Source organism: Leopardus geoffroyi, chromosome X, assembly GCF_018350155.1.
Source record: "Leopardus geoffroyi isolate Oge1 chromosome X, O.geoffroyi_Oge1_pat1.0, whole genome shotgun sequence".
Lineage (NCBI taxonomy): Eukaryota > Metazoa > Chordata > Mammalia > Carnivora > Felidae > Leopardus > Leopardus geoffroyi.
Window position 1 is genome coordinate 102,211,604 of NC_059343.1, and position 14,276 is coordinate 102,225,879.

At 36.6% G+C, this 14,276-nt stretch overlaps 1 protein-coding gene across 16 annotated transcripts in view; it reads right to left on the reverse strand.

Moving 5' to 3' along the window:
* Positions 1–14,276, reverse strand: part of THOC2 (THO complex 2) — a 113,821-nt gene that overhangs the window by 12,903 nt on the left and 86,642 nt on the right. For 8 of the 16 annotated variants that reach the window (XM_045472126.1, XM_045472122.1, XM_045472121.1 and 5 more), the window contains 12 exons: positions 13,080–13,355; positions 11,912–12,053; positions 11,299–11,456; positions 10,254–10,382; positions 9,760–9,891; positions 9,485–9,669; positions 8,813–8,991; positions 8,443–8,545; positions 6,936–7,366; positions 6,670–6,728; positions 4,990–5,121; positions 6–143 (listed from right to left, as the gene is read on the reverse strand). In XM_045472126.1, the coding sequence (XP_045328082.1) occupies positions 6–143; positions 4,990–5,121; positions 6,670–6,728; positions 6,936–7,366; positions 8,443–8,545; positions 8,813–8,991; positions 9,485–9,669; positions 9,760–9,891; positions 10,254–10,382; positions 11,299–11,456; positions 11,912–12,053; positions 13,080–13,355 (2,064 nt within the window). The remainder of the gene's footprint in view (positions 1–5; positions 144–4,989; positions 5,122–6,669; positions 6,729–6,935; positions 7,367–8,442; positions 8,546–8,812; positions 8,992–9,484; positions 9,670–9,759; positions 9,892–10,253; positions 10,383–11,298; positions 11,457–11,911; positions 12,054–13,079; positions 13,356–14,276) is intronic. The other 8 variants (XM_045472133.1, XM_045472132.1, XM_045472129.1 and 5 more) reach the window with 5 other exon arrangements.

Genomic DNA, 14,276 nt, shown 5'->3' on the forward strand with positions numbered 1-14,276 from the left:
CAAACCCTTTTCCGTTCTTTCCTGTCCTTTTCATCTTTTTTCTCTCTTTCTCTGGATCTTTCCCTCGACTTGTCCAAATCTTTCTTGTCCATTTCTCTCTCCTTACTCTTGGACAGTGGTGGAGGAGTATGATTAAGGTAGAGCTGTTAAATTAAGGCAATATTACTAAAGATTATTAGTTTTCCAGTATCGGCATAACCTGCTTGACTGTTTACTTAATGAAAGACAACTGGTAGTTAGACCCAAAGTCAAAACTGGTCAGCTGTCTGGATTATAAGAGGTGAAATAAAAGAACATGGCACAAATTATGCAAAGACTTCAATTCTTGGCCTTACAAAATTATTCATTTAAACTCAATCAGTTCATTCCTGCCTTAACTGAGACTCATTAGTAAATCTACAAGCGACAGTTCCTTTTATAGCTCTGTTGTGAAGATCTATAACCACTACCTCTACAGGAGTCCGTATGTGAAAGTGTCTGGGCTTTCTCTAATGTTAAGAAAAAAATACAAACCTCCACACAATCATGGAAATTTTAAACAGTTTTGCCATCCACTTAGGAGGCAACCGATGACAGCAAGCAAAAGTATAAAAACCTAGCCAGGACTTGACTAATAAGTCTTTTCTGCCTCTACATATACCATGTAAACACTACCCTAAATTATTTTTATAAATGTAAAGGCTGCATACTCCCTACTTCTTAAAGCACTCCAATTTCTACCAAATAATCACAACTGACTGGGAAATTTGTCTTACTGGTTCTAATGGCTCAGAAAACCATTTGGCCAGCTGAGGATGATAAAACAACTCCCAAGACTGAAAAACGATGAATTCTTTCTCTGCCAAAAAGGCCCACAGGCAATAAACAGCCAAAGATCAAAACTACACTACCTAAATAATTAAGAGATAATCTTAATAACTTACGCAAGTTGTAAATATGGAAATCTCGTATAATTCACTAGTATAACCTAGTGAATATGGAAATCTAGAAAACATTAAGGAAGTAATCAGATTCCTATCCTTACAGCATTTTTAACTGTGCTATAAGCTTATGTTCAATTTAAGACATTACAAGTCTTAGGCAGCAGTGTACAAAATATAACTCATTACAATAACTACGCAATCTTAGATATACCTTAGGAATGAAAAGAATAGTAAGTCAAATAGTTTTACATGAGGAAATCTTTTGGTATTCAAAGGAATACATGAAAAAAAGACAACCATCCATTTGAAAATTAAAGAAACACTTATTTAACACCACCAAATATTTTCAATTCAGTTGGTCAGAAATACTGCCATAGGAATGCAGAAGTAGATTCTTTAAAATGTCAGTGTTTAAAAGTTGATGATCAACTGAAATAGACAAAATGTTTATTAATAACAAAGAGTAAGAGAATGAAAAACAGTCATAAAAGTGCTTGTCCGAAAGGTGCTCTTGCTGGGTTAATGCCCTAAGCAACACTTCAAGATTTTCTAATTGTGAGGTTTATTCATATCTTAAGTTAATATTACGTATGAAACTGATAAGACAAAAGAAATAATATATTCCTGCAATACTCAAAGATTTCTCTAAGGGAAGTATTCATTCTCCTGATAAAAGTAAAAAAAAAAAAGCAGGGGGTGGGGGGGGAGGGGAGTGTGATTACAAATAAGTACACACAAGCATACCCATGCACACACACACACACACCCCCTCCAAAGGAATAAAGTTTTTAATTGTGCCTAACTTGAATTCTGTATTGCAGGGAACTGAAAAACCAATACATTCTTAGTTTAGGAACATACCTAACCCTATTCCTTCTTCCTACCCTTCTCAGAATAGTTCTGATCACAATATTCTCTTTTCCACAATAACAGGCAGTCTCTCGTTGCCTGTGGAATAAAATGCATACTCCTTAGCTCAGGTATTTCCAAGCTCTTCGCAATCTTTGCACAATTACATCCTGCTACGGGCAAACTCAATACACTCTATGCTGTGGCTACCAGTGGCTCCCTAACTCCCTGTCCATCCCAGCAGTTCTCTTGACCACAATGGCTGCTCACTTTGATCTTAATCTCTTAAAATCCTACTAACCTTCACAGACAGCTCAAAAGCCATCAGCACTTCAATCATCCCTCAACTCTGCAACTCACTTGGTGGTGATCTCTTGATTATTCTGTATCAACGTTTTTTGTGACAAGTATTCCCTATTAATTTCATGTCACTTATTTTTGCCCATAACACAGTTTCCAGTATGGTAGGGGAGCTCATTAATGTGTCTTTTTCACTTTTACATACTTCCTAATGCCTTGTGCACACCAAGTACTCAATACTTGTTTGCCAAACAAAATTAATGATTTGTTAAATTGATCTGCAGATAGCACTGTTGGACTGTGCTTTTGATTTGCTTTTATTCTTGACATTGGGATCAATGGGTCCAAAAAACAATAGGACTGATTTTCACAATCTGCTAACACTGCCACACTGACTTTATTAAGGCTACCGTATATAAAGATGGCCTCACTTCTAGGCTTCCATTTGATTATAAATCCTTGCTTTAAGATGAACAAAATTAAAACCTGAATTCTGTTTTGAGGATGGTTACTGCTGCCCTCCTAAATTATAAAGAAGCTTGGGTAAAGGAGGATGCTGCTTTTCATACTTTCTTCATCAAATACAGCTGCTAGGATTGCTAGGTGAAAACACAAGTGACCAAACTGGAAGTATGCCAACTGGAAATTGGGGGTGGAAGGTAAACAGACAGAAAAGATTTGGATATTAAGCTAGATTTTTCTCCCTTTAATCCACCTGAAAAGTCAAATCCATGTATTACTTTTACCATGGATTAGAAAGCAAAAATAGAAAGTAACTTAAAAAAAAAAAAAAAAAAGAGGATCCCAGGGACAAAGCATAACTAAAAAATTAAACTAACACACAGAAACAATTTTATATGTACGGGTGACAACACGAAAGAAAGAGACACACATCGCTCAAATCCTTGAAAAAGGAAAAGCTACCCAGAAACGGTGAGTTTATATAGATGGTCAATTTTAGAGATCAAAGTCCGGTAAAGTTGTTTTTCTAAGACATTCATATGCTACTGTACCTTCCTAGACATATAAGAAAAATGCAACATCAACTACTGTGCAGACCAGTTAACCTTTGAATGCTTTACCAAAGTCCAAAAGCATAAGAGTTCATTTCAGATATTTATTGAACACCTAATCACATCACCAAGTTACCATACCAAACACTAAGGATCTGAAAAGTGGTATGAGTCACCTGATTTTTATAAGTGCATTCAGATGCCATTTTCAAAAATTTTTGGTTGAATGTGGAATAACTCTACTGAATTTTAAATACCCAGAAAATCACTATCTTTTTCTGAAGGGAGATAGGGAGATTGACTTGTAGTAGTATAATTTTAAAAACAAGGCAAACACATTAACAGAATTAGGAACTCCTTTCAACTACTGTTGAAACGGGTGCTAAGAATCAAGGGACCATACATTTTTTTGTGTGTGTGCCATTTTTTTCATTGTAGTAGGTAGGAATACTTGAAGATCATCTTAATTTTAGTCCAAGTTTTGGTATGACTAACAAGTTACACGCCACTGGGAAAGGATCAAGAACTTTTTTAGTCTCTTATTTGTCAAAAAGACACTACCCTCCTGTTCTATCTACCTCACAGCACTGTTATGAACATGAAATGAGATAACATGTTTATCTCACATGTTTTATTTTCAAAAGGCTTCTGCAAATGTAAGGAACCATCATTTTCATCGTTGATTAGAAAATCCAGTTAACTATCACAGCAGGTTTCAAACTGCTTTAAAGTATGTTTCAGGAAATAAATACTCACAAGGTAACACTGTTAACCAATGAATTTAAAATAGCCGACACCAAGCCACTGATGGTTAAGACTGATATACACAATCCCAAACTGGTTATGAAAACCAACTATATTGCAATACAATTTAGCCAATAAAAAGTTTTACCTTAAAAGCAAGCATTCACAGTACAGCTAATACTCTTTTGATTGATACAGTATACTCTAAAAACAATGCTACAGTTTCAGCACAAAGGCACACTGGCTAACCTGAACTATTAAAAAATGTGTGCTTATTTGCCCAATATCCACAGACATTTCATTATAAAGGTATATATCTAAAAGCAGTTAGTAATGTCAACTGGCTTTGTTTCAAAATTTCGTTTTGTGTTGGCCCACCAGTAAGAAATAATACTTAGCAGGTATAAGAGGAGGCAAAGTGGAAAATCAAAGTGAAAGAGGGTACAAATGTTATAATAAGTAGACAAAATAACATGAACAATGGACAATTCAACTACAATAATGAAATGAACTCTGCAGTAAGATACACAAACTACACATTATTTTTAGTAGAAGAATACTCAAGAAAGTAGAGTAATAGGCAAGAATTAATACTGACATGTAATTACACGCAACCATCAAGTTGAGTATTCCCCTCCAAGAGAATGATTAGTTTACATTAACCATATTTCTTGATATTACGCTACAACTACCAAAAGGGTAGCTCGGCAGAGGCAATATAGAATTTTATGGATTGGAATGGGCTCGGTTTTTAGAACAGTTACATGAATGCATCAAATTTCTCTTCTGGTCTTTTGGGTTGTCCTAAAACGTCAGAAAACAACCTGACAGATTTGTTTTGAGAAATTAAGTAAGCCTACTCCCCAAAACAAACCAACAACCCCTTCCCCAAACCTTAAACGTATTTCCAGATCTTGAAACATAAAAGAATGCATAACACAGCAAGCAGAGAGATATTATGGAAGTGTTGCCACATTACGCGCATTTGGTAACAATCTCATTAAAAAGGACCGTTGTCATCCATTGTTTCAGTTTGTGGTAGTTATTTTTAAAGCTTATTCTACTAGCTTACTGAATTTACTAGAGCGAAGGTATCTACTAAATAAATGAAGAATTTTTTTTTGTTTTACTTAGGCATGATGATTTTAAAAGACTCAAACCTTTGCTGAAGACTCCTTGAGTTCGATGAGACTGTCCTGTAGAAAATGAATGGAGATGACAGGTGAGCTGGCATAGTTCTCAGAACCCAGAGGAACTTTGGGAAGTATGGCTGTAACCTGGAAATAAACCAGCTACTTCTTGTGAGGATAAATCTCATGATGTCAATTATAATATGAATATCAACAATAAAAAACAAAGCAAAACCATGTAATGGAACTGTAATGTTAAAAAAATAACTAAATTATATGTACTCAATGTAATAATAAAAATCTTTGCTCATAATTTAAAAATAAATGTCAATGCCACATTTTTCATAACACTGTACTTAAGTTATAGGTAATGTTAAGTTAAGAGGCTTAAGAAAACATTTTTTTTCCCTCCATAGAAAGTCTAAAATAGTGGAGGTCACTGCGGAAGAATGTTAGCTTACGTTTTCATAGTTTTTCTTTACTTGGGAGGTTTCAAATTTTACTTTACTTATGACTCTACTATAAATACACGCATTTTTAAACCTAGCCCAAAAAACTCAGTGGCATTATATTAACAAGAAAACAACATGTATTGTCTAAAAGAGTAATCACTTTTTTGCAAAGTGCCTCTGGTGGTGAATCTCATGCCTCCCACAAAAAAGCACTTAAGAAAAAAGAGAGAGAGAGAAAGAAAGAAGGAAAGAAAGAAAGAAAAGGAAAGAATAAAAGCAAGGAGAAAAGAAAAGGAAAGAATAAAAGAAAGGAGAAAAGAAAAGGAGGAAAGAAAGAAGGAGAGAAGGAAAGACAGAAAGACAGAAAGAAAGAAAGAGAAAGAAAGAAATCAATTACGGTATTCCACCACAGTGCTCTTGATGAAGAATTAGTTAACTTACAGTTTTAAAAGTTCAACGTACTGCAAATTCAAAGATTCCATGAAATTAGATGACTTTAGAATTAAAATTAAATATGGAGCAAGGAATGGCTACCCTGAGTCTTCAAGAAGGCTACACCCACGATTTTGTGCTGCAGTTGAATGCCTGGGGTTTCTCTTTGCTGGGTGGTAGGATTGGATGCCACATCTGCTTTTATCGTAACGCAAGGTTCAACTTGTTGGGAACCCAATGGGTATAAACAAACCTCCAAGGGAAGATACAACAGAAGCTGCATGCTCACTGAATATACACAACTACAGGAGAACTGATCACCAAGGAGACTTTAAAATGGAACTCCTTTCAAGACTCCTTCTTAGAAGGCACACATCGGTATGATGCTCATCAAGAAGCTTGATGAATTCAGAGGTATCTTGTTTATCCTGTATCATCCAGGAAGTCTTCACTGCTATATATTCTTCAATATTTATGCTGAAAAATAGGCTTCATTCTGCCGAAAAGATTCATTTGCTTGTAGCTACCATTGCGCTCCAAAAATGACTGCTTAAAGCAGTGAGGCACTTCTGGGTAAAATTTCTCTTGCACTTTGAAACACTACAAAATTAGTGCTAGGTCCTTGAAGTTTTAATATTTTTATAATAAAAATACTCAATAGGAAAAAATATCAGTCCACCAATATGTAAAAAATTCATTTTCTAATGCAATATAAAACCTCCAGTGGCTCCAGTGAATACTTGGCACAAGACTTGAAGGAAGTCAGGACACGTATTCCAACCAGGTGAGCCTAACATGGACGCTGCCTTCCTCAGGCTATACTAACCTTTACTGTTGAGGAATGCGATGGAGAAGGGTGGGTATCAATTTTGCGGCGTTTTTGTTCTGTTAGCACAAAAAGAAAAATGGTCACAGTAAGATTTCTACTTTTTTTCCAACCACTTAAGAAAAATCACCAACTTTTAAGGTCATCAAGTATTAGTTCCCCCGAGTAAAGTCCCTAGATAACTTGCCAGAACAAGAAAACAAGAACCAAGTATTACACATTAACAAGAACCAAAAGTAAACAAATATAAACAAAGGCAAACTTGCCCCTTTCAGGCTCTGCAACATCTGATCGGGGAACAGGTGACTTCAAGGACCCAGAAACTGGTGTTTTTTCTCCTCCTTTAGCATTTTCCTTTGATTTCATTTCCTTTGCTATATCTCTTTCTCTGGATGGCTCCTTCTCTCTTTCCTTTTCTTGAGTCGATTTTGATTCTATGCTGGGGACAGTGGTTTTGAATTTCTCATCTTTAGCTTTTTCTTCCTTCTTGAATTTTTCTTTCTCTTTGTCAGACTTAGGTGTTCTTTCCTTCGTCTCTCTTGCTTTTTCATCTTTATTTGGCCGCTCTTCCTTCGGTTTTTCTTTACCATCTTTACCAAGTACCCTGGCCTCTGGAGTAGTAGCTGGAGTCTTTTCTTTTTTCTCTTTTTCTTTCTCCTTCCCTTTTTCTTTGTCATTTTCTTTAACAGCTTTGCTGCTTAAGAATAAAAACATGAGATTTTAAGATAGTCAAGAAACACACTCCATGTTATATAAATCATGAAGGGTTTCCTATGGACTTCAAAAATAACAGAACTGGGGCGCCTGGGTGGCGCAGTCGGTTAAGCGTCCGACTTCAGCCAGGTCACGATCTCGCGGTCCGTGAGTTTGAGCCCCGCGTCGGGCTCTGGGCTGATGGCTCAGAGCCTGGAGCCTGTTTCAGATTCTGTGTCTCCCTCTCTCTCTGCCCCTCCCCCGTTCATGCTCTGTCTCTCTCTGTCCCAAAAATAAATAAACGTTGAAAAAAAAAAATTTTTAAAAAATAACAGAACTAAGAGTAGCCCTTTGAAAACTAAATGACTTTATTAAAAAGAATGATTAAATTGATGGCAGGCCCTTTTCTGTATATGTTCATAACCTCTGAGGATTACAAGGTTAGCCAAAACTTATCCCACAAACAAACCAAGGGTGCTACTATCAGGAACTGGATTACTTGGCTGGATGGATCCCTGGTCTAAATCAGTGTAGGCTTCTTTTATGTTAATTATCCTTACCCAGAATGCCCATAGCAAGTACTCAATCCTAAAAGGTTTTTCTTTTAATTTTTTTTAATGTTTATTTATTGGGGGGGGGGGGGGGAGGGAGAGAGCACAAGCGGGGGAAAGGCAGAGCGAGAGAGACATAGAATCCAAAGCAGGCTCCAGGCTCTGAGCTGTCAGCACAGAGCCTGATGCAGGGCTCAAACTCACGAACTACGAGATCATGACCTGAGCTGAAGTCAGACTCTTAACGGACTGAGCCACCCAGGCATCCCAATACTAAAATGTTTTTTTTTTAACTTCACTACCTACCTTCACCTGCGTAACTCAGCAGGGGAAACAATGTCAGTCTTGGCATTATAGAAAACATATGGAGGATGGTTACGCACATCATCAAATTAGGGGTACTCAAAAAATTCAAAAGTCCAACATAAATGACTTTCATAGTATTCAACTACCACCCTCTTTCATTCATGGCTAATGAGATTAATCACGTAAGAATTCAGAACTGTGACATACAGCACAGCATTCCTACCTGTTAGAGCCACTGTTTCCATTGCTTGAATTCCCTTTTGGTGTGGCACTAGAAGCTTTATTAACAGCTTTCACACCACACTGAGATCTCTCCCTTGATTTATCTGAAAAAAAGGTAAGGTTTTATTTGACAAGTCCCTAATTGTAAATAAAGTACAATTTCACAGCAAAATGATTAGAGATGAATTCTAATTCATTCTTTCTAAAGAAACAAAGGGCTAATTACTTCTTGATAGTCTTGATAGTTACATACTCCTACCTAGGGAATAAAAAATAATACTAAGCCAGCATTTTACTTGTCACGTGATATAAAACACCTTAGTTTGTTCAAAAGAAATGTATCACTTATAAACTTCTACAAATAAGCATACCAGTCTCCTCAGTACTGCTTTCGTCCGATTTGGATGCACTTCCTATCGACGAAGAAGAAGGCCCACCACCAGGCCCATTTTGTACACTGGCAACTGCATTCCTCGGAGGGGGGTCTTTGTGATGAAACTCATTTTCAGGTATCATGTATGACTTTCTACTTTTCAACTGCCCAGAGTAGCTGAAAGTCGCACAAAGTGTTTAAATATACAAATACAAATCAAAAAGTACAAACATGGAGTTTAAAAGAATAAAATTAGCAAATGATTCACCCTACTTGGTGCCAGAGAATAAAAAATTTTAATTTTCAGTAAGTTCCTGAAGGTCTTTAGAGAGAGCCCCAGATGCTTTCTTAAAAATAAAAATGTAAACTGATCCTCAAACTGTCTTTTTTTCACTATTGAAGATCCAAATATCAACTGATGATAAAATTACATTTCCTCCAAACCAAGACATACTATATATGACTTTTGAAATTATCATCCAGTATAGACCGGAAGCTGATAATCAGAAGTGACAACTCTCACCAGCCTGTGGGAACATGATCGCATAATCTCCCATAATCTCCTGAAGTAAGGCAGAAGATAAACTTCAACACTGTAAAACATTTTAAAGTCTTCAGAATCCTTCTGTCATCTAGTCTCATAAATCACATTAAAGTATAATTGTGTTACCCCATAGCCAATGCATATAGATCTGGCCTCTTCTCTTTTTCTTCTTGGCAGATTTTATGCACTCTTCTTTCCAAAGCCTGACCCAGATTCAAAACTTTTGGGTACCAAGGAAGTATTTTTGTTAGCACAATCAAAATATTCCTGATGTGAGTATATTCGCCTGTTTCAAGGCAATGTACCGATGCCTACAACAAACATTTTAAGACCTATTATTATAAAAATATTAAGTATAAAGAGAAAAAAACCACCTTCAAGAAACACAATTTTTTTTTTACCTTGGTTAGTTTGTAATGCCATTTATGCACAACATGTCGAAAGTTTTCATAGTCTAATTGATCAGCTTTATTTCCACCATCAAATCCAGTTGCTCGTAATATAGTAAGGAATCCTGGATAATTTCCACATTCCTTAAAAAAAACAAAAACAAACAAACAAAAAAAAAAGCCAGGCTGTTAAAGAAAAATTCTGCCCCCAAAATAGCAGGAACTGAAAACTTAAGAGGACTAGTTTAATGATTCCATGCAAAAACAAGATCTGAATGATAGGTAGTTTTCACAGAAATGTTAAGCTTATTTGATAGTATTAATTTGGCATGTCAGTTCGAGATATGGCTTTTTTAAACAGCACTTTTTAATAATGACAATTATGCTTAAATTTTAAAAACTGTTTTACAACTCAATCTTAAACTCACAAAACTGAACAACCTAAAGATTACTGCGAGTGGTTGTTATACACACGGGTAAAATGTTAGGGTGTTTATTAGCCATACCTTTTCATATGTGGCGCGATCACTGTGCCACCTGGTCACAGTCTCTAACATGCAGCAAAGAAATCGCCCATATCGACTAGCTTCATTTTCAGTACAGCTTGCAACTGTGTAAATTATATCAGAGAAAACCTACAGGAAAAATGTTTGAAAAATAAAAACAAATCAATGTCAAAATTAGTCCAAAATGTTAAACGGTTGTGTTACAGCAAATCATAATAAACTAAACAGGTTAGTTTATATATCTTCCCCTTTTATATTCACAATTCCAGAAGCCTTTAAAGATTTTGGCTTTTGTGAGGAAATGGCACATTCATAAAGCAACAGCAACAACAAACTTTTTTTTTAAAAAGCTGATGTACAATGACAGAGGAAAAAACTGTAATTATTATTACAACATAACTTCTTCAACAAAGACTTAGCCATAGATATTACTGGGGTTAAGGGGACAGTAAGCAGAGGCAAGGTTCATAGAAACTAGAAAAAGGCAGCTGACATGCTGTGACATAGGTTACATTTTTAAACCATAAATGCAGTAATTTATTAAGAAAAAAGCCAGATGCAAAATTACATAAATGTGACCATACTGAAAAGCATCCCTGCTTTTATGTGTGTGCAAAGGTGTAAGCCGTTTTGTTGTTTTTTCAGGGGGTGAAGGTTAAGAATGAAGAAGAGAGTTCTACCTATTATTGACAAACGTATAAACCCATATTATGAGTTAACAGATTAACTAGGGGTGCTTATTACGTGTCAGGCACTATTCAAAGAGCTTGTGTGTAGTGACTCATTTAATCCTCACAATAATGTTCTGAAGCAAGTACTATTACCCCATTTTACAGTAAGAAAACTGAGGCACAGAGAGGTTAAAAAAAACTTGCCAAAGATCATATAGCTAGAAAGTAGCAGAGCTAGGATTCAAGTTCAGGCACTTGGCTCTTGAGTTCATGCTTTTAACCACACACACAATAAATACCTCTATAGCTTATCATGTTTAGCTATCTTTGTGTGAGACTTTTTTTTTTTAAAGGTTGCAATAAAAGGAACTTACTCGATCATAGCAAAGAAGTGTGGAAAAATTTGGAGTTTTCTGTTGATGTACCAATTCAACAAAACGAGCACAGTAAACAGCATCAATTGCTGAAAAAATACATCGAGGAAATATACACAGCTGTAGAAATTTTGTGATGGTCTCATTTTTGGTAGATTCTAAAAATAAGGGAAGAATATATTAAGTGGTAAACTTCTTCCTCAAGTGCCTCAAGGCCACTAAACATGACAACATATTAATTTTAGTGTAGAGAATGCTATAAAAAACCACAAACTCTATAGTTTGTAACCAAAAGGTCATGCCTGCGATAAGACTTTCATTTTCACTCTGTGGACATTTTTCTATCTATAATTTCTCCAGAAATATGATTTCATCCAGAAAGGTTGAAGGATAAGCTGCCAATATTGTAGTTTATAATTACTTTCACCAGCAAACTAAATCAGTTCCTTCAGCGAACATGTGAGGTCAACTCTGCATTAATGAATCACCCAAGAACGGGATAGTGAACACTGAGTTGAAATACAAACATAATACACTTCAACACCTCTGAAGTCATAGAGGTTTGCTCTTGTAGTTTAGCAGGAGCAGGAATTTAACAAGTCCAACCACTCACTTGCTAAAAGCCAGTTGTCCTTCTCCAGTTTCAGTCTCTGTAGAACTCGCTGTACATGTTCCATCTGTTTCTTTTCTTCTTCAAGAAGCTTGTCCTGAAGGGCAGTACAACGCTCCTTCTCCTTTTTCTTTTTATTTGGAGGCTACAATGTAGAAGTTAGATACTTTTCTAACTAGAGGAACATTACCTCCCTCTCTCTGAATTAAAAAATTCAAAAAGAGATAAATGCTGACACTTCATATTCATTACTTCACAGGGGTATCGAGGAGTCCGCCTGAGTGTGCTTTCACCACCATTCACCAAATCCAAACTCTCGTCTTCCCATCAAAACAGGCTACCTTTCCAGCACTGGTACTTCTAGTCTGCGGCATGGAGTCATCTTTGACTCTTCCTTCTTCACTCCAGCATCCCAAATGCTTATAAAGTCTCGTGCATTCCCACTACCTCAGTACTTCACAATGAATTGCCCAAAATGCCACCTACCTGGTCTCCAGCCTAACACCAGCCCCTTCCCCCTAACAAATGCATCCTTCATACCACTGTCAAGAGTGCTTTTTCTAAAGTACCATGTTTACCATTATCACTTCCCTGCTGAGGAATCTAATACAGCCCTCCTTTTTATTAGTCTTCTTTCCTAACTTCCACTGCTCTACATAATCTGGCCCCATCCTAACCATTCAAATTGATCACTAAGCCCATTCACTAGAATAAAAGTGGTCTCTTTAAACCTTAAATTACTTCACACCTTTGCTGGAGCTCTCAAGTGGCCCAATCTGCCTCCCTATTTCCAAACCTAATCCATCTTCAAAGCCTACCCAGCTTAAGACTCACCTCTTTCACAAAGCCTTCTGCTAAAGAGTTCTCCTTTTGGGAACTCCTACTACTCTTGTAATTGGAGTCACACAGATCATTTTAAGTTGCTAACATAGTCTTCGGTTAAAAAAAAAAAAAAAAAGCAAACTCATAATACCTTTTGTGTGATCATAACCTCCATGTATTCACCAAGCCCCTGCCCCTTCCCACTGAGAGGTCACCACTAACTCACTTAGAAAATATTATATAGCAGTAAGATCATAGCTTTAAGGAACTTGAGTTAATACAAAGTATGGGTAATGTTGAATTAATACCATGAAATTATTGTACCTGAGCTACTAGAACAAAAACCTACCATTTCCTGATTGTCATCAATTGCTTTCATCTGGACTTTAAGTTTATTGACTTCCCGTTCATAGCTGGTGTGTGGAACTGCAAGGTCATACATTGTCAATGACCAGAATGTGGCATAGAATTGAGGGCTGATGTCATCCCAGACTTTGGAAACATGTAAGGAGACCACTGCTTCATGGACAGGAGCCATCACCATTTCACACGATGTAATGTACTTGTGAACTTTATGTTGCTGTTTACTTCCTTTTTCTGATTTTTTAAGTTCATCATACTTCGACTGGAGATCAAATGTAAAAACAAACACAACACAATTTATAGCATTGACTTTCAAGTATAAAAACCTATGTTCCCTTCTCAAGAATCAGAAGATGACCAGTCAAAACATTCTGATTTCTTACCAACATTTATTTTAAGATAAATCATCCCTGGAAGCTGTTCCAATCTTGTGTGCTCACTAGGAGCTTTTCAGCAGATTCTTATTAAACCTGACCTGTTAAGTAAATAGCGTATGTGTGCCCACTCCACCATCCATGATCACCCACCCTACTCTCTCTTACTACTATATCAAAGACTGAACATGTAGGTTTTCCATTCCTGCTTTTAAGATCTTCAAGGGAACCAAGTAAATGGTCTTAACACCAGTAAAGAGGCAGAATGGAACTAATAATAGCTAACCAGCACAGAATGTTTTATCACTACACATAGCCCCTACTGGCCATTACAATTTGTCAATTAAGAATCTCGATCAACATTAAGAAAGGGTATGAGAAAGTTACTATAAGACTGCCAAGTAGGGTGCCTAAGTGTTCAGGTTTGGCAGTGAACGAGGGGATTCCCAGGATGCAAGAGTACCGTGCCAAAACTGGCAGTCCCAAGCAAACCAGGACGAGCTGGTCGCCCTGCTGGTAAGCTAAATAAGACTTTCTATGAAGGGATATGGTAGATTAGAGTTTAAAGCATGTGGGATTTGGCTCTGCAGCTTTTTTTAGGCCTGACTGGTTTATCCTAATTTTGGAGGAGGGTCAGAGGAAGGCCATACTCTTAACGGTAGGAGGAAAAGAAGTTGTTAGTACAATGGGAGGAACTACATATCAGTTCATAGGGTATAATACCAAAGGTCAAAAAAATAAGAAGAAGAAGAAGAATACAAAGTGTTGTTGCTACTGTCTCCTATCCTTCGGTCTCTTTAGGATGAAAA